We start from the raw sequence: 23,646 nt of genomic DNA, 5'->3' as shown, positions 1-23,646 counted from the left end.
TGTGCTTAGCATGCATGAGGTCCTGGGTTTAATCACCAGTATCTCTGCTAATATAAATAAATAAACCGAATTACCTTCTCCCCCCATAAAACAGTAGGAAATGACAGATAGGGCAAGAGTGCGCGAGCGAGCCCGTCAGCAATAAGTGACAGATGCAGTAGCCAGAAGAGGTGGGAATGGTTGCATTTGAGGAGCAGGTCGGTCTGGATGGGATAGGGTCGGGGTGGGGAATTGGAGTGGCGCAGCAGAGGAATGGTGCTTTTTTATTTAAGTCCTCCACAAGATATACATATTTATACATTATACATATATATTTATAATTATATATATTTATTTATATTTATATTTATTTTTTAAAGCATGTGAACCTATTTATGACTTTGATTTGATATATGACATCTGCTTGTTGGTTTAAGTTGTATTTAAGTTTATTACCAGGCCTCCCATAACCCTAAACCTCTCACCACGCAAAACTAAGCTTATAACCATATAAACCTAACTCCGAGCAAAACGTCACCTCTCTAGGAGCAAACTACAACTCCCAGGATTCCGCGGGAGATGGAGCAGGCTGTCATCGGACGTAAACTACAATTCCCAGAATTCCGCGAGCCAAGGGGTGGGCCTGGCCTCAGGCTAGGGCGATTGAACCAGCGAGCCTGCGCACGTGCACAGGCTACCGAGAGGGGCTGGCCAGCTGGGAGTGGGGGCGCTGAGGGCACCTACGAGCCCAGCAGCGGCGGCGGACCAGACAGTGCGGCGGAGCCTGCGATCCCTGCCTGGGCCTCCTGGGCTCAGAGCAGGCAGTAGGGGCGGCAGCGGGGGCGGGCTCGGCCAAAGCTGGCTCCTTGGAGGGCCGGCCTGGAAGCTTCAGCCCCGCGGAGCCCGGGCTGCGGGGTACAGGTGAAACGCGCGCGCTCGGGGAGGGCGACGGTTCCGAAACCCGGCTAGGTTTGAAATTAAGGGATCGGCCCCCTAACCTCCCCCGAGAGGTAACGACCGGAGTGATGGGGTGTAGGGGAGCCGAGCGGAGTTTGCAGAAAGGAAGAGTGACATGTGGTGCGGACTGAAGGAGGCGCAGGAGGTTAGGAGCCAGGGTGAGGGGAGGTAGAACCTCGGGGCCCAGGCGTGCCTGCTGAAGCCCTTACTCGGTGCTGGCACTGGCAGAGGGTCCCCATGCCCTTCTGGCTGGGAGATGAGGGTGCGCATGAGGCGCGGGTGGCGGGGAGCTAGGCGAGGTGCACGGAGGGAGCCTGGGCCTCGAGAGCTCCCTTTGAAGGCAGTACCTAGGCAGTCCACAACTGATCCCTGGACTCCTTGGGGCTCAGTAAGGTGCCTACTGTGTGTCTGGTGATAAGAGCCTGCCACGGCCTGCTTGAAAGTGGTGGGATAGCCTCTGAAAGAAGGACCTTAGGAACCTATCTCCCCATCACTGATGGGAATCCTCTGATAAGGTCTTGGGTCCTCAGGCCAGAGTCCTGCACCTGGTGGATGGCTAGGGTCTGCTCACTTTATGCCAACCAACTCTCAGAACCTACTCTTGGGGAAGCGCGAATACAATGGGAGTGGTTATGGGATGAGCTTAATAGGACTTGGTGGCCAAGAGCACAGACAGAACAGGGTTCACCAAATGGTTACTGTTACATGTTACAGGCATTGAAATCCTGGCTCTCACTGTGCACCACTGAGCAAGTCAGTTATCCTCTCTGAGCCTCTGTTTCTTCTTCTGCAAAATGGGGATAAAAGTACCTGCATCACAGGGTTTCTGTGAGGATTAAATGAAATTATACTGCACAAGTCCTCAGCCCAGGGTCTGGTGCACAGTGAGTGTGCAGCAAATGTTAGCACTTTTGGTTGTTAACATATAGGAAATGTTAGAAGTGAGACTGGAACCCAGGTCTGTCTTAATGGAATTAGCTCCCCTCTCTGGCTTTCATGGATCTTGGAGACCTTCCATCTCATCCTTTAATATTACAAAAGAGAAGTCTGAGTCCCAGTTGGTGGCAGAGCTAGGTAAGAACATAGATCCCCTCTTCGATGGACAGCACGTCAGTTCCTGAGTCTTGGGCCCCGGGAGAGTGAAGAGGAGGCTGGGGTGCTGGTGACTGTGAGTGTGGTTCCCCTACACCGTGGCCATATAAGCATCCTAGTGGTCTTGATGTGGCGGGTGTCAGAGCGTTTTTCAAACTGATCATCTGGTTGGCAAGTTCTTGCTCTGAGCCTTGCTTCAGAAAATATATAGCTACAAACAAAGGCTTCTAGTGAATACTGAGCTAACTGGAAAATTAAATTACCAAATGCCCCAGTCCCTAAGGGTCCTTGTCACTCTCATTTGGTTGTCAGTGGATACTTTCCCACAGGACCTGCCTATCACCTGATTTTTTAATTGGGTAAAATAATGAACATGAAAGGCAGGGCCCACAAATGTCATCATAGCCTTCGAAGTCAAACTTGGGTTCAAGTCCCAGCCTCACCACTTAATGGCTGTGCAACATGGGATGATTCACTTAGAGATTCTAAGCATAACTCCTCAAACATGGAATGAAATTGTTAACACCTATTTTAGATTTGTAAGAGGGAATAAATGAGATAATTCATGTGCACTTGGTATTGTGCCTGGCATAGCCTAAGAGTCAGTGAATGCAAGTTACAGCATTATTATGATTAATAATAATCCTATAAAATAATTGTCAGGCACTGTGCTTTGTCTCAATTGTCTCTTTGAATTCACAAAACCACCCTGTGAAGTAGGTATAATTATATCTGTTCTTTGCACCAGGAAATGGAGGCTTGCAGGGGTTAAGAATTGGCCCAGGCAGACACAGAAGGACAAATACGACATGATACCACTTAAAGGATGAGTCTAAAATAGTCAGACTCATAGAAGCAGAGAGTGGATTGGTGGTTGCCAGGGGTTGAGGGGAGGGAAATGGGAAGGTATCGGTCAAAGGGTATAAAGTTTCAGGTGGACAAGATGACTAGGTCCTAGGGATCTACTGTGCAGCATAGAGCCTGTAGTTTACAATACTGTATTATATACTTCAAATTTTGCTATGAGAGTAGATCTTATGTTAAGTGTTTTTATTACAAAAAAAAAAGATGGCAGAGGAAACTTGGAGGTGATGGATAGATTTATGGACTAAATTATGGTGATGTTTCATGGGTATATACTTATCTCCACACTTATCAAGTTGTATACATTAACTGTGTACACCTTTGTGTATGTCAGAAAAAAGAGTATGCAGCTGCTAAGTGACCAGGCCAGAGCTCACCTCCTGGCATCTCAGCTCCAGAACTGGTGCCATTTAATTCCCCTGCTCTGCTGCTGGGGGTCTTCAGTTCCCGAAGCCTAACGGTAACCTGGGGCAGCCTCCAGTTTTACAGCAGTGGGGCTCAGACCACTTGGAGAAGAGGCAGGACCCTGCAGCCTGGTTGTGTGTGCTTCTCTATGCCTGAGGTTGGACAAAGCTAGAGGATAAGATGTTGGGAAGAGGCAGGCAAAGGGAGCCCAGTGGCCCCTTGAGGCTCTCATTACTGGACCACAGGGCCAGGGAAGGGCATAATCTGAGTGAGACCCGGAAACTTGGTTATGAGAAGAAACAATCTTGTATCAAGGCTGGGAAGAGTCCTGGAGCCATGTACTTCTGGGCCTGATCTCTGCTTAGGAGGGGGGTCACCTGGGAGCCGTGGGGGTGAGGAGAGGGAGCCCTGGACTGAGAGCCCGAATGCCACTGTTTTCATCTCGGCAGATTGGGAGAGTTCCCACTGCCTCTCAAGACCTTTCATCAAATAAAGAGTTGAAACAAATAATTTCTAAGCGCTCCTTTAGCTCTAAAAAGCAGTGGTTTTGTAATTCTAAATTGGTGGATGAACCCTGTCAGCACAGCACTAGGGCACGGGGGATAATTATCATCCCACTGTGCTCCCTGGACCTCCCTGGGGTGAGAGAATGGCTACAGCTCCCTGAGCCACCTGCCGCTGCTGGGTATCTGTGTGCTGGGCGGGGAGCAATTACACAAGAAAAGCTGTGGGTTGCTAAGCTACAGTTGAGGGCTTGTGAGTCTGCATTTCCAGAGCCATCCACACCTGTTCTGCCCTTGAGCGGTAAAAACTCATTGCTCTGAGGTCTACCCTGCTTCTCTGTGACTGACTGTACCTCTGAGTCTGAAGCGCTGCGAACAGTACCCCTGGAGTCACACAAGTTTGAATCCTGGTGCCCCTGTTTGAGCTTCAAGACGCAGAGCATGGTGCTTAACCCCTCTGAGCTTTAGGTTTTCATATTAAAAGAAAATAGAGATAATACTAGCACCAGAGGGCTTTTGTGAGGCTTAAGTGGAAAGGGGCAGGGCAAGGGCTTAGGACAGTGCCTGGCAGAAAGCAGGTGCTCAGTACAGTAAGATGGTGGTAGCATGAACCCCCACCCCCTGCCCAGAGGCCAGCGCCCCCTTTCTCTGCCCTGTTCAGGATAACCACCAATCCTTCCATTTTGTCCGGCTTCTTGTGCCCTCATGGGTACATATCCAGGCCCTAAGGGACTGGCTCTCAGGGAATTAGACCTTTCACTCTGCCAGTGGTGACTGCCATCAGTCCTGTCTTAATGCTACGAGTTGTCTCTTTTCTCCACTTTGAAAAGCATAACAGACCCCTTCCTGGCTGGGCCAGGCCTCAGGGAGAGATTGGGGACCAGGTCTGCCATATTGCCACTATGTAGCCCTCTGTGTGTGTGTACATGGGGCAGGGAGTTTAACCCCTGGGGGTTTGCCTCAATATACAAAACCTTTGTCAGTGGTGAAACTCAGACACAATTCTCTTACTGCACCACTGAGGGATAAGTTTCTACCCATCTTTTCATGGAGATCTAAAAACCAGCAGTCGTGGATTTCCAAACAGGAGCTTTAAGCATAAGCAGATGTTCCCTATCTCCGCTGTGCATGTATGCTACGTGTCCTGAGAAGGGGCAGGCAGGGTCCTGCTGAGCAGCCTGGAAACAGCACTCACGGGCCTTCAGTCCCATCTGCGCCCATGATAAGGAGTTCCTACCCTTCAGCGGAAATACTGGCCCCTAAGAGGGATTTTCCCTGAGGCCTCTCATCACAGATACTCTGCTAGTTAGCTTTTGCTGCAGTAGTACTTAACAAACAGCCCCAACAGTGCAGTGGCATACAAAAATAAGCACTTACTCAGCTCAGTGGTCTCTGCTGCCCAGTCTTGGCTGCATTCGACCAGTGGATCTTGGCTGGACTAACTTACAAATCTGGGGGTCAGGTGAGCCAAACTGAGCACACCTGGACAGCGATGCCCTACACCTAGCTCACTCCTCCCGGGACCAGCAAGTTAGGCTGAACACATTCTTGACAACATCCAAAGTGTAAAGAGGGTAAGGCTGCTCACACAAGTCTTTTCAAGCTTCCCATTGTGTTCTGTCTGCTACCATCTCCCTGGCCAAAGCAAATTACGTGGCCCAGCCCAAAACCAAGGTGCAGGGATGTATGGTCCCCCGTGGAAGCAGCAGGGGAGGAAGGGGAGTGAATATTTTTCAACAGCAGTGTAACTTACCATACCTTCAAATGTGCAAAATGGTGCGGGGATCCAGTGCACCTAGTGGCCCCTTGAGGTGACGCTAGACACACAAGCCAGCACCTTTTCCTTTTCTTTCCTTCCTCCTGCAGGCCTCTGCCAATCCTCCGGGTGCCCTCAGGGATGGGTAAAGCCCGCTGGGCGCGCGCTACTTCCCCGGGGCCTTCGTCTCACTAGGGCCCCCTGGTGGCGCTAGGATGCACCTGTCGGCGGTGCTCAACGCCCTCCTGGTGTCAGTGCTGGCGGCAGTCCTGTGGAAGCACGTGCGGCTGCGCGAGCATGCGGCCTCCCTGGAGGAGGAGCTGGCCCTCGGCCGCCAGGCCCCCGAACCTGCCCCCGCGCTGAGGATTGACTACCCGAAGGCGCTGCAGATCCTGATGGAGGGCGGCACGCACATGGTGTGCACGGGGCGCACGCACACCGACCGCCTCTGCCGCTTCAAGTGGCTCTGCTACTCCAGCGAGGCCGAGGAGTTCATCTTCTTCCACGGTAACGCCTCGGTCATGCTGCCCAGCCTGGGCTCCCGGCGCTTCCAGCCCGCCCTGCTCGACTTGTCCACGGTGGAGGACCACAACACCCAGTACTTCAACTTCGTGGAGCTGCCGGCCGCCGCCCTGCGCTTCATGCCCAAGCCGGTGTTCGTGCCCGACGTGGCCCTCATCGCCAACCGCTTCAACCCCGACAACCTCATGCACGTCTTCCACGATGACCTGCTGCCCCTCTTCTACACCCTGCGGCAGTTCCCCGGCCTGGCCCACGAGGCCCGGCTCTTCTTCATGGAGGGCTGGGGTGAGGGCGCGCACTTCGACCTCTATAAGCTTCTCAGCCCCAAGCAGCCCCTCCTGCGAGCACAGCTGAAGGCCCTGGGCCGGCTGCTGTGCTTCTCCCATGCCTTCGTGGGCCTCTCCAAGGTCACCACGTGGTACCAGTATGGCTTCGTCCAGCCCCAGGGCCCAAAGGCCAATATCCTTGTCTCAGGCAACGAGATCCGGCAGTTTGCGCGGTTCCTGACAGAAAAGCTGAACGTGAGCCACGCAGGAGGTGCCCTGCGCGAGGAGTACATCCTGGTCTTCAGCCGCACCCAGAACAGACTCATCCTGAATGAGGCAGAGCTGCTGCTGGCACTGGCCCAGGAGTTCCAGATGAAAACGGTGACCGTGTCCCTGGAGGACCATGCCTTTGCAGATGTCGTGCGGCTGGTCAGCAATGCTTCCATGCTGGTCAGCATGCACGGGGCCCAGCTGGTCACCGCCCTCTTCCTACCCCGCGGGGCAGCCGTGGTGGAACTTTTTCCATACGCCGTCAACCCTGACCACTACACCCCCTATAAGACACTGGCCACGCTGCCTGGCATGGACCTTCAGTACATAGCCTGGCGGAATACGATGCCAGAGAACACGGTCACACACCCAGAGCGGCCCTGGGACCAGGGGGGCATCACCCACCTAGACCGGGCTGAGCAGGCCCGGATCCTGCAAAGCCAGGAAGTCCCGCGGCACCTCTGTTGCCGGAACCCAGAGTGGCTCTTCCGCATCTACCAGGACACCAAGGTGGACATCCCATCCCTCATTCAAACCATACGGCGCGTGGTGAAGGGCCGGCCCGGGCCTCGGAAGCAGAAGTGGACCGTCAGCCTGTACCCCGGCAAGGTACGGGAAGCAAGGTGCCAGGCGTCGGTACAGGGCGCCTCCGAGGCCCGCCTCACCGTCTCCTGGCAGATCCCATGGAACCTCAGGTACCTGAAGGTGCGGGAGGTGAAGTACGAGGTGTGGCTCCAGGAACAGGGGGAGAACACCTATGTGCCTTACATCCTGGCCCTGCAGAACCACACCTTCACCGAGAATATCAAGCCCTTCACCACCTACCTGGTGTGGGTCCGCTGCATCTTCAACAAGACCCTCCTGGGACCCTTTGCAGATGTGCTTGTGTGCAACACGTAGCAAGCAGACCGGCCAGGCTCCTCCAGCTCGGGGTCCCTGGGTCTGCTCGCCACTTGGGGTGGCTTCTGGGAATTATTTATTGAGCAGGCTTGGGCCTCCAGATCATCTTACTGCATCTGAGGTGTGGGGTTCTTGGCACACCTCTTTGCACAGATGCGATGGGACCTCCCTACTCCCTTCTCCCATCCTGAGCATCCATACTCTGGAGAAGGTCCTTGTGCGGAGGAGGAAGAGGACAGTAAGAATCTCACAGAACCTTTTTAGCTAAGCGATCATGCTGTTCCCTACAGTCTTTCTGGTTGGTACCCAGGTTTCTGGAAACTACAAATAATCATGTGGTTGTTTGGGTGAGTGGTTCCTCAGCTTCCATCATCATGAAATTCACCTTGTAGCCTAGTGAAGGGTGTTTGGAACATTCATTAAATGATGATAACATCTCGATCCGGTCTTTTATTGGATAGTAGAAAGAGGGGCTGGTAGTCAATACCCAGATGCCCTTTCATCCTGATTGTCAGCTGAGGAGATGTGGCAAAGGGAAGGCGTCAAGGACTGGGAAGCAAGGCAGGCTGGCTGGATTTCATCCTAACTTCTGGACGAGTATCACATGTCCGTCTGTGTGGGATGAAAGCCTGGAAGTAGGTGGGAGAGGGTTGTGGGCAGGAACAGCAGGGTGTGCCAGGGGTCTGTGTAGGTTTCTAGACATTCACACTCATGAGACCATGGTAGATACTCCCAGTGTCAGACTCACTTAGAAGAATGTAAGACAGGACACTCAGCAAGCCAGCACGGCCGCATCAAGCAATCTCTTCCACAGGAGGGGTCCTCACACAGGTCCAGGAGCCATTCTCTCACCCTCTCCCCCAAGTGACAGCTCAAGGGCAAAGAGCTGACACCTCCATCTATAGTTTGGGGGCCACTTCGGCTTAAAAGTCCCATAGGAGCCATTATCTTCTAAACAGCCCACAATCAAGTTCCCGGGTCCCTGGAGGAACCTCCTGGGTTATAGGAATTGCCACACTCGCACTCGGGGAAGCCTCAGCTAGGATGTCCTGTCAAGTACTTTAGTTCATTCAAGGTCCTTCCAGTTTTTCAGAGGTCATTTTTACCAACAGCAGTTTCACTGAATACCACACCTGACATTGAAGCTTTATCCGGTTTCCATGGGAACAGCTAGAAAATTAACTCAAGATCAAATTTGTCCTTAGAGAAGGAGAGTTTTAGCCTTTTCTTCACAAGGAGGCCATGATGCATGAGGTCTGACTCCTGCGAAGGAGAGAGAGAAAGGTATCCTGGGGGAGGTGGAGTCTCAGGCTGTAGCCAGGCTGATTGGGAGTTCCTGAGGCAAAGCTGTGCATTAGACAAGTATCCTGGTCACTGGCTGAGAGCCCTAGCTCTCACAGACCCCGAGATGAGCACCCCCTGAGCAGTGCTGGCCAGAACCTGGTGGGTCAGGAGAGGCTCAGACAGCACCATTGCTGGTCCAGGGTGGGGAAGGAGGGGTCCAGGGACAGAGGAGGAAGAACTCCCTTTGTGCTGTTCCTCCCTCAGAGTGATCATAGTCTCTGGGTCTCCCGTGACCCCACTGAAGAGGCCTTGCGGCAGCTTTGAGGAGGAAAAAGGCCAGAATCAGCAGAGGCAGACTGACAGAGCCAGAGATCCAGAGAAACAGCCCTTGGCTGCAGGTGGTCCAGGAGTGGAGGCTGCAGGAAGTGTCTTACTGAGCTGATGGCTGAGCCTTGGGGGTTCAGGTGAAGACCACCCACTTATCTGAGAGCCCAGGCCAAGGGGGAACTGGCTTAATGTCCCCAAGACCTCTCCTGTGTTTTCTGTGCCCTCCCCGACCCAGGCAGTGCTCTTTCTCTGCCCCTCCTGCCCACAGTGCTGCCCTCACACTTCCCATGTCCTCAGTTAGGGTCTCTCACTCACCAAACAGTGCCAGGACACAAATCAGACAGGATAGGTACAAATGCGCCTGTCTCCACACATCTGGAACACATGGTCACCACAGTACATGATCTCCAACATCTTCCACACACTGTCTCTGGGAAATTTACTTCGTCAGATTGATTGAAGGAGTGAATGAATGAATGAATGTAGGAAGGAAGCCAGAATGCTATAGTGGTTGCTCTGGAGTCAAACAGGCCTGGGTTTAGATCCCAGTTCCACCAGTTACCTGCTCTGTGACCTTGGGCAAGAGACTCAGCCTCTCTGAGGCCTGGCTTCATTTTCTGTCAATGGGAGCAATAATGCCTACCTTGTCCTGGAGTTGTCCCGAAGGTTTGCATAAAGCTCGTGGCACAGTGGAGGCCACCATGTGTGTTCAGCTCATGACACGCAGTGCTCCTGCAGGCCACTGGCAGACTCTGCTGCCTCCATCGAGTGGCCTCAGGCAAGTCTCTCCTTCCCCAGCTGAGGTTCTTCGCCTGTAGGGTGAGGACCAGACAGTTGGGATTGTCGTGAGGCATTCAGGAAATCATCTGTGTAAAGCTTTAGCACCGTGCCAGATGTGTGATATATTAGTTATTACAGGTCCAGAAGCCCATACCCAAACCCTGAAGGCCAAATATGATTCCAAATTCTGAATTTTTGAGAAGGTAATCTGGCGCCTATACTGTGTATTATGCAACACTCTCAGCAGGGTCTGAGGTTACACCCAGTCACCAACACACTGGCATGTCTGCAGTGAAATATATGAATATTCACACTGAGTCTGACATGAGTTTTGGCACCCAGCATATGAAAAGCTTTTGATTTTCAGAGCTTCGGAGGTTATTGGAAACACCATCAATTTCCTTGGATTACTCCTTTTGGGATGAGGTGCCGAGGAACAGGGTCAGGCATGCAGCGAGGCCGGTGATGGCCTCGGCAGAGCCCCTCGGCCAGCCTCTCTCAAGGCTGATTTGCCTGTGGCTGACCAGACCCCCATGACCCTCACACTTCAGACCCGTTGCGGTTCCTGGCCTGGCAGCCTCTCTAAGGTTGATGGGAATGTCCTGATTCACCATCCCCCGCTGTTTGCTTCCCTTGGCACATCATTCTCATTCCAGAGGTAACACGTGGGGAGGCGTAGGGCAAGCAGCCCCAGCACGAACTAAGGCTGAGAGTGTTTTTTAAAAAGGATAAAAAGTGGATGAAGTTTCAAGTTTGCAGAAAAGACACAGTTCACAGACTGAACAGACTTTAACAAGCAAAAAGCAATGGGCAGGGAGCCAAATGCATGTGATGTGATTGGCCAGAGTCACATGTGCTGCTCACATTCCAGGGAACTGGCCCTGCCTGTCATCAGCTCTGAATCCAAAGGAATTAGAGGAAAAGTAGCTGTCAGAGCAGCCAGGGAGGGTGGTGGGGGCGCCTCTGAGTGGTGGGCCTGGGTTTAAGACTTGGTAGCACAGCTCCTACCTGGGCTTGAATTCTGGCCCTTCCACCTACAAGCTGGGTGACCTTGGGCAAGTCACTTAACCCCTCTGTGCCTCATCTATGAAATGAGATAACAATTATCATACCTACTCATCAGGTGATGGTGAGGTTAAATGCCTTGATCCATGGAAACATGATCACAGTGCCTGGCATGTAGTCATCGCTCAGTAAATGTCCGTGGTTATTATAGCCAGTGCTCGTAAGCATTCGTCAGGTGCTAACCAACAAGTGGCCAAGCCCAGAATTCTGAACCCAAAATTACTACATCCAAGTCCATTCCTCTGAAAATCAAAAATATTTTTAAAAATCTAAAAAAAAAACCAAAAAACCAATGGATCAATGATGAAATCCAAGAGGAAATTTAAAAATACCTTGAGACAAATGACAATGAACATAAATCTGCAAAATCTCTGAGATGCAACGAAAGCAGTCCTAAGAGGGAAGTCCATAGCAATACAGGCCTTTCCTCAAAAAAACAAGAAAAATCTCAAACAACCTAACCTGCCACCTGAAAGAATTAGAAAAAGAAGAACAAACAAAGTCTAAAGTCAGCAGAAGGAAGGAAATAATAAACATCACAGCCACCTAAATGTTCATCATGAGAACAGCTAAATGAAAACATGACACATCCCTGCCTTGGAGTTCCATGAAGTCATGAATAAGAATTGGGTCAACCCCAGTGGCTGATACAGAATATAGGAAATACAATACAGTAAAAATAGTGAGGGGACAAAGACACCCAACTTTTATCATATTTTAATTTGCATGTAGTGTGGTGTGAAATACACACACACACAATCTCTAGGGAGTTTCTGAGAGTCACACTTCTTATATGCTTCCCTTATTCATGAATTTGTTTTTAGTGAGCATGTATTACTTTTATGATTCCTACACCAAAAATATAAGTGAATAAGAACTGAACATCTAAAGCCTATATAGACAAAATGCTTAGTGTTTCGCTTCATAGACCTGGGTTCATTTTCTGCTAGAGCAGCTCTGGGCCACAACTCTGTAAAGACCCTCATCAGGCTCATCTGATATGCATGTGGGCAGGTACACACATGCCACGTATATGTACACACCTCTACACACACACACACACACACACACACACACACACACACACGTCCACCTCTGCATGTGCATGTGGGATGCATGATCTTACAGTACCTGAAGCAGTTCACAGAACATTCTTGAATGTATTTATTGGTGCAAGGGAATAAATAGCCAGAGCTAAGCAGGCACAAAGGAATGTGATGAGACTGAAAACCCAGCACCCATCACCTCCACCATCCCAAGCAGGTGACACATCCCGTGGCATCCATGGTGCCCTTCTGGCTTCTGGCTTTACCTTCTGTCTTCAATATGGGTGAATCCAAGAAAACGTGGCTGAGAAGACGGGTGCTCATCCACTCAGGTTGTGTTGTGAGGCACCCTGCCCTCCCAGCAAGGAGAGAGTCCCACCTGGGCAGTGGGGGGCTCACAGGCCCTTGTCCCTGAAAAGTGTCAGGTTATGTGTCCGGATGTGGCCCAGCAAGACCTGTCCTCGTTGCTCCAGGGTCTGGAGGACCTTCTGCAGCCCCTGTCGTCCGCCTTGGCTTTTCCAGAACACCGGGTCCATCTGCAGCGACTTGAGCAGCATATTCTGTAGACACCCTGATGCCAGAACCTTCACAGCAGACTCGGGAAACCTGGAATGGGGTCCCCCATCCCCATAACAGAAAGGAAGAGCACAAGCCATCTCAGAGAGTTTCCATGAAAGGCCAGGCCAGATGGCCAGAACTCACACAGCTGGGGACCTGCAAAGTCACCTCACCAAGTCCCCAGGGCCACCTGCTGACTGGTCATCTGGGGACCTTTCCACTCACTCTGCTGTGACAGTGGGCAGGGGATAGAGCTTTTGGATGGGTCCTACCCCCTGCTCTGCTGACCCAGGCAAGTGAAAAGGAGCTCTTGGAAAGCCTGGATGCCTGCAGGAGTGAGCAGAGAAGGCAGGCTTCCAGACAAGCTCCCCATCAGGCAAAGGACAAGGGAAGGGCCAGCCTTCCCATCCCCGGTAGGGCAGCCTGTGCCCATGTTGTGTGGGGCCAGGAGACCCTGGGGATATTGGAGGTGGGGCAGCCCATCCAGGCATCCAGGAGTGGAAGGACCTGCTGGCTGTACCCTCTCAGTTTTTCCAAGGCTCCCCACCCATCCTGAGGCTCAATCCAACAGCTCTTGTTTGATGGACTGTGGACTCCCCCAGAGCCACAGGTCAAGGTCCCACGGTCTACAGCAGGGCCATCAAGCCTCTGTCCCTGAATCTCCACCCAATCCCTTTGACCCTCACCCATTGATGCCCTCCAGCAGCCGGAAGTTCAGCTTGTGCTCAGGGTGCTGAAGGTTGCCGGCATTATCGATGTAGACCAGATGAGATGGATCACTGCTCCGGACCTCAGGGAAGAGGATGGACAGAGATAGAGGTAGGTAAGGGAGCAGCCTAGTTGGTGCCTATGGACTCTGTCAGGGCTCAGGGGCCTGGGGGACCCTGAGCTGTCAGTCCCACAATCCACCCTGCTACTCACCCAGATGATCCCCTGGCACTGAGTAGTGAGCTTACTCTATGCCCGTGCTGTGCTCAGTGCTTCCAGGCACCATCTCAGTGACCTCTCCCAGCAACCCTGGGAGGTGGCCTCTAGTATTAGCCTGATTTTACAGAAACAGAGGCACAAAGAAGTTAAGTAACTGCACAAAGTCACACAACTAACAGGTAGCTGGCAGGTTCAAACCTGGACCTGTGGCCCCAAGCCACAGCATCATCTTGGAAATTAGAAGGTAGAGGGGCTGATTCCTGTTCTGGTGGCTGAAGGGGTGAGGAGCACAGGTGGGAGTCAACAGGGGTGGAGGAAGCCCACCTATCAGGGCTGTGGCTCCAGATGTGTTGCACATGTGCACACTCACAGACAGACGTACACACGCTCAGCCCTGTGGCCCCTGTGACCCTATCCCTGGGCGTTCCCCTGAGCATCACTAAGAACACCAGGACACCCTTCATCCTCAGGCAGCACTGATCATACTCTGTCCCCAAAGGAGAAGAGTTTAGCACCTCCTAAAATTGTTCCAAACTAAAGTCATCAACAGGGAATCCTTTACCACCTTAAAACTGTGATATAGTGGGAACAAGAAGCCATCTCTTCTGGCTCCCTTCTCCCACCCCCATGCACACACCCTGTTCCTACATATTCACCAAGATTCCCTGGTAATTTCCCATAATTCTCTCCAGCGACTTGGGCTTACATCATGAACTTTTGTCTCCAGGACCTCAGTTTCCCCTCTCTCTGCCTCTTCTCCCTCTCAACCCCCCTGCACATACCAGGGATCATCTGTTTCTTGAAACCCAATGAGTCTTCTCTCCAAAACTTGCTGTCCAGAAGGATCTGTGAGATGGCAACCCACCAGGGGTAAATGATGGATCTAAAAGCCCACCTCTCCAAAGGATATCTGTCTTTTACCAGGGAATCGGACAGATGGCTCTGGGGCAGGAGAGGGAGAATTCCCACGACACCCGTGGCTCCACCAGGCAGCCCTGGCCTCCGGGCTGGTGTGGCCTGACACTTAGGCCAGGGCACCATGCTGATGGCTACCCTCCAGCAGCAATGGGGCAAGCAAGGCAGCAAGGACACCTGCCTCACTGGGGAGGAGACAGAGAAGCTCAGCCCCGGGGTGATACTTCGCTCCTGTTCTGCCACACCAGTCCCTCTTCGATAGCCTCAGCACATCACTCCCCACTCCGGCTCTCTTCTTAACTGGAGGTAATACAGTGTTTCTCCAACAGCCCCAGCCTGTGAGCCATCAGGGTTTAGGAGAGAGCCCTGTCACTGCCCACAAGCAGACACGCAGCTTTGGAAAATCCCTTCCCTGCTCTAGGCCACAATTTCCACATTTACTGGCACAGTGGGGACGCCTGACTAGACACACAGTTCCCATACTCTGCTTCCAGGAAACCTAGGGCTTCCCTGGAGTGTCTCGGAGACAAAGGAGTCAGTGTAAACGTCTCCAGCCCCCAGCCCATACCCACCTCAACCACATCCTCAAAGCTCCACTTTCATCAGTTTTATATATTAAGGCTTCCTGGAAACATTATTCAAACAAAGGGTCCCACTTCTAAAAAGAACAGGATAGTGACACCCCAAGGTCACAGGATCTCTGACACTCAGCAACCGCATCTGCTGACGGAGAAAGGCAGACCCGAGTCTGGGGTGACCCGGGGACGTACCAGGATGTGGACCAGCCGCAGCTCCCCTGGGTTCTGGCATTTCTCTCGGAGCCTCTCCTCTACACAGGGGTCCGAGGGCTCGGGCTCAAAGCCGCAGCAGTAGCGATCCAAGCGGTCATGGACCTGTGGGGACACCATCCTCTGAGGGAGTGGACAGTGCCTGCCTCCATCAGACCCAGCCCTCGGGCTGCCCAAGCCACGGGGCCACACTCTGGGGGCCATCCTCAGGGCTCTTGGTGCTGGCCAGCTCTGCCGGCCTCCGGCTGTGATGGAGCTTCAGCCCGCTCCTCGATGACCAGAACCATCGCTGCATCTCCACCTCCTCCACTCCTCACTGCAGCTGTGCAAGGAGCCATTATCCCCATTTTACACCTGGGGACACTGACCCGACTTACCCAAGGTCATACAGGTGAAAGCAGGACAGCTGGGATTTGAACCGAGGTTTGCCTGGCTTGAGCCCAGCGTTCCCTGTTATCCTGCCCTCCCCACCGAAGGTCAGGAAGGATGAGCCAGTTACAGAGGTCACATGAGGTCCCCATCATTACACTAATTAAGGCTGGAGAAGAGCTTTCAAAACAGTGGAGGAGGAAGAGGAGGAACCAGAAGTCGCAGCCCATCATCCTCCATGGTAGCAGCTAAAGTAGCAGCAGGCACCAGGAGTGTTTGGATGGTCTACATCCATATTCTGTAGTCGCTGCTCAGCCAACTGGAGGCACAAACCTGGTCCAGCTTTAGACAGCACCACCACTGTGTCTCCCTCTGCCACTTGCAGCCCACCCACAAATTGCAGAGGGGATGGGATGGTGTGGAGGGCACAGTCTATAACTCCCAGGATGCGACATTCATCACAGCCAGGCCAGCCACCTCAGCCCCAGCTCACAGCTGGCTGATAAAAGGTCTCACTCCATTTCCACATCACTTTGTAGGAAAACTCTCCTATGTTCTGAAGAAATACAAAATCGATTTCCTCCTACACAAACCAGAAACTAACTATAGTTCTATTCACCAATCAACCTCACAAAACCAGACACCCAGAAATGAGGTGGTGTTACACAGTCCCAACTACTGTCCCAAAACATTTTCTCTGTTTCACAACAACTCAGCATGAAGAAGTCACACCTCGGGCCAAGAACCTCGTCCCCAGACAGGCTGAAGGCATCCCTCTGAAGCCGCATTAGGGAGTGTTTCTAGGGGCGGTAGACCAAGAATGTCCACTAGCACCACTAAAAAAGGCAAGTCTAGCCCAGAGGACTGGTCCAGCTTGGCCAGGGGGCAAACAGCTATAGCCCTGTTCAGGCAGCAAGCCCATTAACAAGCCTCCGAGGCGGACAGTCATGGCTGTGGCCTCCCGGACGTTGTATAACCGGAGCCACAAGTAAGAGAAAAACCGGACTCAAAATGGCTTTAACCCAAGAGAAATTAAGCTCACCTACAGCAAGAAATCTCAAGATGGGGCAGGCTGGGGGATTTCACAGCTCCTATTGTCATGATAAGGACTTGGGTTTCTTTCTGCTCTTCACTTTACCCTCAGAATGTAAAGGACATCCCCATGTTGTCTCAGGAACCTGCAGGTGGCTGTGTGGGTATGCTTGTCCTTGTTCATGTCCAGAGAGGAGAGAGAAAGAGGGGGGACAGTGGGGAGATGGGGAGAGAGGGAGAGAGAGAAGGAAGGTCTCCCCCAACAACTGTGGAATGTTAAGCTCTCCCCTTCTGCCTGATTGGATCAAATTTGGACATGTGCTCATCCCTGGCCCAGTGGCAGCCAGTGGAAGATGGTGATGCATTGATCCCTGAACCCAGGAATGAGGGGGAAGGTGAATCACATCAGGGTTCCATGCAGAAGGAACACAGAGCAACCATCTGGGTCCACTACAGCCCCGATGTGCTCAACCGGGCTACTAGCAGTGTTGACTGGGACAGGACTGAGCGTGTGGCATGCCCCCATAGAGCTTTGCAGGATGCCCCCAGAGACCTCCCAGCCCTTCTACTGGTTTTAAATCCACCTGAAGCTAGTATCATGCCCCCATATTTATCCATACTGTCCTAGAACTTAGCAAGGAGATCCTCTGCTGTGTTTTCATACCCGCACCATTCTTAGCAGGAGCTGTTCAGGAGGCTGCCTATTTTACCAAATACAAGTTCCTGTGCCTGACACACAGTGAGGCAAAACTGAAACGTTGGAGTTTGGAGTAGAGAAAGGTTTATCGCAGGACCGAGCAAGGAGAACCAGTGGCTCATGCCCCACAAAAACCTGAACTCCCTGAAGGGTTTCAGCTGAGCATTTTTTAAAGCCAGCTAAGGGAGGGGCATCCCAGGTTATGTGATCAGCTGTGCACAAGTCTCAGATTGGTTGATGGTGATCAATCCCTAGGAACCAGAAGGTCTGGGGCTCCATGCTCATGATCATCAAGTAATTCATTTCTCCCCTTTGGTGGTGGTTTTTAGCATCTGAAAAACTCAGGAAATATGCATGAGATACTATTATCTAGGTACTTCAGACAGGAGCTACCACAGAGGATACAGAGGAAGGGTCTATCCCAGGAAGACCCCATAGGGTCCTGCTCAGTTACACCCGCACAGAGGTTTACTGCAGAGGTCAGCAAGCTTTTTCTGTAAGGGGCCAGAGAGTAAATATTTTAGGCTTTGGAGGCCATCCAGTCTCTGTCACAGCTACCCAACTCTGGCTCTGTAGTGCACATTGTACATACTATGGATAATATGCAAACAAATGGGCATGGCTGTGTTCCAAAAAAATTTTATCTATGTACACTGAAATTTGAATTTCATATAATTTTTAGATGTCACCAAATAGTCTTCTTCTGATCTTTTCAACCACTTAAAAATGCTAAAACCATTCTTAACTCGTGGGACATACAAAAACACAGAAGGGTAGATTCGGCCTGTACTCTGGGCCATGTTTGTGACCCTGGTTTGGAGCCTAATGGATCTGAGGGGTGAATCATGACTCCATCATGTTCTAGCAAATATGACCTGAGAAAGTTATTTAACCTATGTCTCAGTTTTCTCATCTGGAGTGGTGACACAGGACTGCACCAAGGACCACACAAGTTGATGATGTAAATGAAGCAAGGGTAGCTATCACTGAGAGCCCTCAGTTTCTCTGGCCCTGGGAGGGACAGGACCAAAAGCCTGGAGGAATCTCAGGGGCTCCTCCCTCCAAAAGCCCTGGCCTCACCCCAGCGCTATAGGCCTGAGAACCAGAGTCTGAAATAAAGTAGCATTACGAAGTCTAGCCACTCTCTTCTAAGTGCAGTCCTGGTTTCTGGAACTTGGACAAATCTGTGAGATGGATTCCACCTGCCAGGTTCTCTTTGGCTGGGAGAGTAAATGCCAGGGCAGTTCTAGCAAGACCAAAATACAGTCACTGCTCTGGATTTCACGTCATGCCTGATGCACAGCCAGCCAAACCTCCTTCCTCCTGCCAAACCCCCTTCCTCCCACCAAACCCTCCCTGACCCCATCTCCAGGCCATTCGGTATAGATTTCAACTTGCAGCAGCATTTATTTCCAGAGGAACCTACAAGGAATATTGGCCCATACATACATGCAGCGCTGGCTTCCTCAAATCTACACCTATTTGAATATTAAACAGGAAGGGGCCGGCCAGATGCAGTTGCCAGTGTGATTAATTTGCCACGATGTCTGGGAACTTTCATCCATGGAAGAGAAATTCAGTTTAAATGGCAGCAGACTAGCAGCCAAGCAAGACCAAGCTTAAGTTTCATTCCCACATCACTTTAGGATTTAATTCTTTTTTCCCGTTTCTAAAAAATCAGGAGTTACCAAGAAAAAATGATAATCGTTGGCAGTTTTGGTTTTCTGACCAACCTAGCAGTATTGCATAATCATGATGTGAATTGAAGTTTTTGTTTAATTTTACTTAAACGGTTAGTTGTGAAGTCCTTACTCTGTGCCAGGTACTGCTCTGTACTTTACAAGTCACAACTCCTTTAACCCCTCCTAGCAGCCAGGAGGCAGACATGGTTATTTATTATCCCCATTTCAAAGATAAGGAAACTGAGTCACAGAGGTTGGATAACGTGCCTAGGGTCCCACACAGAGGAAGTGGTGGCACCTAGATGCAGACCCAGGCAGTCGGGGTCTGACCCCTGAGTCAGACTGGGTGGCAGGTTATGTGTTCTCTGGCACCAGAGATTACAAACTCCTTGATGCAAAGAAGACGTGGTTCAATTTGATCCTCAGCTCCCAGTACTTGTTTAAGCACAACCAGAGATTCAGTTGAGAGTTTTTGAGTGAAAGAATGAATTAATGAAGCATGGCTGGCTGGCAGAAGGAAGGATCTGCTGGGGGCTTCACACAAGGACTGACCACTGAAAGCCTGCCTACCATGTGAGTCCTGTATTCCTGCCCAGGATACCAACACCAGAAGGCTTCAGGGGGAGGCCAGGATTTGGGGCCCCCAAACAGTACATCTGGTGGGACAAGTCACTGCAGTCTGCCAAGAAGAGCCCCAGGCCTACCTCTAGGTGATGAGCGGTCTGGGAGGAGCCCAGCACAGGGCACGAGATGGGCCTGAATCCTCCAACCCATCACCAGGCTCCTGGGCCAAGATGGAGTCCTCAGCTGGCGCCTGATCAGAGTCTGGTAGATTCCAGAAGAACCACTTGCTGTCCCTGGTGGCCCTGCCTCCCCTCCTCATGCAAGACTTTCCCCCACCAGGGGGCAGTCACAGTTCTTCTGGGTTGAAAGGGTGGCTCTTGGCTGGGTTGGCTCACTGCCTTGGGGTCAGATTGCCCCAGGGTGGCAGCATCTCTAACCAAAGGAGGACAGCAGGTTTGTCTCACATTGGCTGGCTGTTGAAGAATTCGTGAGGCTTTGGGGAAGTCAGGGTGTGGAGGAGGAGTGGGTTACTCAGCACTGACTCTCTCTCTCCTCTGAGGATTCCCCATGCTGTGCTTCCCTGGTGTCCCGACAAAGGGCAGCCTTCCCAGAGGCCCCGGGGAGGAATACCTGGATGCCTCCTCTGCCCTAAGCCCAAGGCCAGAAGTCACAGCACCAGCCTTGGTTGTGGGTGAATAGACCTGCTGGTGGGCTTTGAGGAAATGAACTGAGAAGAACTAGATCTTATCTAAAAAGGCATCCGTAGATTACTCCAAATTTAAACATCAACACAAAACCCAGCAGCTGTGAAAAGATGAATCCATCACAGCAAAGTAGGTTCCAATCAAGAAAGCTGGGATGAGTTACCACGGAAACACTTTTCACAAAAGGTCCCCACATCAATACATTACAGAGGGGAGTATTGTGATCTCCTCCATGAATCCTTGAAAGGCACTTGATATAATTCTACATCCATTCTTGACAAGAAAAACTCTTAATGAAGCAAGAATAGCAAACAGATCTTCATCATATTTTCAGTCAAAAGCCATCATGATGTTTAATGGTTGAACATTATAAACTGTCCCAAATCTGCAGAAACAAGTCACATCCATCATCCCATTACTATTTACCTTTGCCCTGGAGGCACCACAATTGTAGTGAGATAGAAGAAAGAAAGAAGAGGCAATGAGAAGACAAAGTGTACTCATTACAGGAGAAATGATGATACACTTGGAAAACCCAGGGGTAAACTGAGCAACTGTTAGAAGCAATACAAAGTTAGTGGAATGGCCAGTAATCAAACTGCAGCACAGAAATAATGTCCTTCACACAGACCAAGAGCTATGGGTCAGAGCATATTGAGACAGGCTGGGACCAGGGACTCTACTGGAGTGCTTGCACTTGTGCCTGGACAAACGTCTCCTGGAGCAACAGACTACAAAGAACAATAAGGGACTAAAAATAACTGTACTCATGTGAGTTTGGGGCAATTATGAAGAATAAGATACAAAAAGTCCACAAACCAACAGCCATTTCCGACGTGCTGGGAGCAAAAGCAGGGCACTGCGAATGATCCCTGCACACAGCACTACCAAGGGGTTGGGCAGACCACCTAAGCTCAACCCACTGATTCACCCCATTTAAGGAACCAGCTCGCCCCTCGTCAGGGAGTGAGCAAGGGCAATTGTTTCTTGTTTTCACTCCCTTACACTGCAGCACGAGCCCCAATAAAGCCTTGCCTGAATTTCTCGTCTAGCCTTTCATCAATTTCTATTGATTAAAGAGCCCAAGGACCTGGGATGGTAACAAAATGAAGGAAAGAGGCTATTTTCGGTGGTCACAAGAAGATAAGATACCAGGGATATGCTAACATGGAAGTGAAGATCCAGCTCAAGAAAACATCAAGATGCTTCTGAGGAACAGGAATAAATGGAAAGACATCCTGTTCTTGGCTAGAATGACCCTATATTTTAGGATGTAAATTCTCTCTGTATTAGTCCACACCAATTTAACTGGATTCCAATAATGTCTCAAAAAGAATCAGGAAGGCAAAGGAAATAAAAAGCTAACTTTAAATTTCACATGAGAATAGTATGTGAGAATATCAGGAGAAGTCTTTAAAAAGAGCAACAAAAAAGACCAAGCCCTCTCAGTTATTAACATAAAATATAAAGCGTGATAATTAAAACAGTGTGATTCTGGCACATAAATAGACAGACCCTTTACTGGAACAGAAGAGTCCAGAAATATACCTTCGTACATATGGAAATTGACTATATGGTAAAGGCAGAATTTCAAATGGGGAAAAGGATCATTATTCAACAAATGGTGCCGGGACATTTGGATTGAAAAAAAATAATTGTTTTGCACCTGATTTCTTACGCCAAAATAACTTCCAGATGGATCAAAAATATATGAGAACATATGGAAGAATTTTAAAAATAATGCTGAAATGAGGATGGGCTTTTAAAACATTATCTACTAACCTAGAATTCATAAAAAAGCTTGATAATTTTAACAACATAATTTTTAAAATTTCTGCACAGCAGAAAGATTATAAACAAAGTTTAATGGCAATTGAACCTGAGAGAAATATTACAATACAATGAAAACAAAAGACTAATTTCCTTATTCTAGAAAAAGCTCTTAAAGCCATTAAGATAAAGATCAATACTCCAACAGAAAATGGGGCAAAGAATTAAAGTTAAAAAAAAATCTAAACAGGGACAGGACCAGGGTGAGACAGAAGAAAGTGAGAAAGCCACTCGCTGTCAGGGACCCTGAGCTCAGCACCTGAGATGGGACAGTCTTAATACAGTCATACCCGGGGCCCCTCCCTTGCCTCAGGAATTCATTTTCTATTGCTGCATAACTAATGACCATGAGCTTAGTAGCTTCAAAGAACACACTTAATTAGCTCACAGTTTCTGTGGGTCAGGGGTTCATTCCGTTTCTGTTGGGTTCTCTGCTCAGGGTCACAGGCTGAACTCAAGGTGTCAGGTGGGGCTACATCTCATCTGTAACCCAGGCTCTTTTGGGCTCAGTCAGGTTGTTGACAGAAACCATTCCTTGTGGTTGTAGGACTAGGTTCTCCAGGATCTCAGGGTCCTCCCAGAGACCTTCCCTCCCCAAGGCAGTTCAGAGCATGGCTGTTGATGATTTCTTCCTTGAGGCCCACAGGAAAAGCTCTCTGCTGCTTGTCTGCTTTAAAAGACTCTCCTGATTAGTTCAGGCCCACCCAGGAGACTCTCCTCTTTGATTAACTCAAAGTTAATTATTAGTAGTAACCTCAATAATACTGTAATAACTTTTTATGGTGACAGATGGGAACTAGACTTATCTTGGTGATCATTTTGTAATGTACAGAAATACTGAATCACTATGTTGTACACATGAAACTAACATAGTGTCGTAGGTCAATTATACTTCAATTAAAAAAAACCGCCCAAAGTTAACTGATTGGTAACCTAATCACTGGAGTGATATTCCATCATGTTCACAGGTCCCACTCATACTCAGGGGCAGGAGTTAATGCTACAGGGGTGGGAATCGGGAACCATCTCAGAAGTCTGTCCAACATACCTCACCCTAATTGAGATACTGTTTTTAAATATATGTAAAGCTGTTCAATGTCACCCTTTAAACACCCTTTTCCTGGCAGCTGTTTCACTCCTCCATGGATGGCTGCACCATCTGTGAAGTAAGGAGAAGTACAGCACCCACCTCTTGAGTCTGTTGGGAGACTTGAGGGAGTTCACATGCAGGCACTCCATAAATGGTAGCTGCTGTTATATTTCATGTCTCTGGTTGGAAGCCTGAGAGGTCAGCAGTGGTCACAGATCTGGACTCCTCTCTAACTGAGACAACACTGGATGTCCTGGGAAGACCAAGCCAGAGGAGATACCATGAACCATAGATTTGAACTCAAAATAAGGAATACACAGGACCACATATGATTGAACCGGGCTCCCCTGGAAGGAAATCGGCCAGCCTTACCCAGAAGAGACCCAGAAGCAATGATTTCTCCAGAGTCACTTAAGAGCAGCAAAGAGGTCAAGGGTGTACCCTCTGTGGCCAACTGCACTGGATTCGATCCCA

The 23,646-nt window shown here is 50.3% G+C and overlaps 2 protein-coding genes across 7 annotated transcripts in view; one reads left to right on the top strand and one right to left on the bottom strand.

Annotated features, from left to right (window-relative positions):
* Nucleotides 1-631: 631 nt before the first annotated feature.
* POMGNT2 (protein O-linked mannose N-acetylglucosaminyltransferase 2 (beta 1,4-)) lies at nt 632-7,947 on the top strand. Its single transcript, XM_006200696.4, has 2 exons — nt 632-900; nt 5,667-7,947. The coding sequence occupies exon 2, from the start codon at nt 5,772-5,774 to the stop codon at nt 7,512-7,514; it is 1,743 nt and encodes a 580-aa protein (XP_006200758.2). The 5' UTR covers nt 632-900; nt 5,667-5,771; the 3' UTR covers nt 7,515-7,947.
* A 4,173-nt stretch (nt 7,948-12,120) lies between these two features.
* Nucleotides 12,121-23,646, bottom strand: part of GASK1A (golgi associated kinase 1A) — a 61,240-nt gene continuing 49,714 nt past the window's right edge. For all 6 annotated transcript variants that reach the window (XM_015236357.3, XM_072941073.1, XM_072941074.1 and 3 more), the window contains 3 exons: nt 15,187-15,309; nt 13,261-13,364; nt 12,121-12,622 (listed from right to left, as the gene is read on the bottom strand). In XM_015236357.3, coding sequence (XP_015091843.2) covers nt 12,412-12,622; nt 13,261-13,364; nt 15,187-15,309 — 438 coding nt within the window. In that variant the 3' untranslated portion in view covers nt 12,121-12,411. The remainder of the gene's footprint in view (nt 12,623-13,260; nt 13,365-15,186; nt 15,310-23,646) is intronic.

The sequence above is a fragment of the Vicugna pacos genome, chromosome 17, assembly GCF_048564905.1.
Source record: "Vicugna pacos chromosome 17, VicPac4, whole genome shotgun sequence".
Taxonomy (NCBI): Eukaryota; Metazoa; Chordata; class Mammalia; order Artiodactyla; family Camelidae; genus Vicugna; species Vicugna pacos.
The sequence above is the reverse complement of the archived record's forward strand: the minus strand, read 5'-3'. Positions and strand labels throughout refer to the sequence as shown.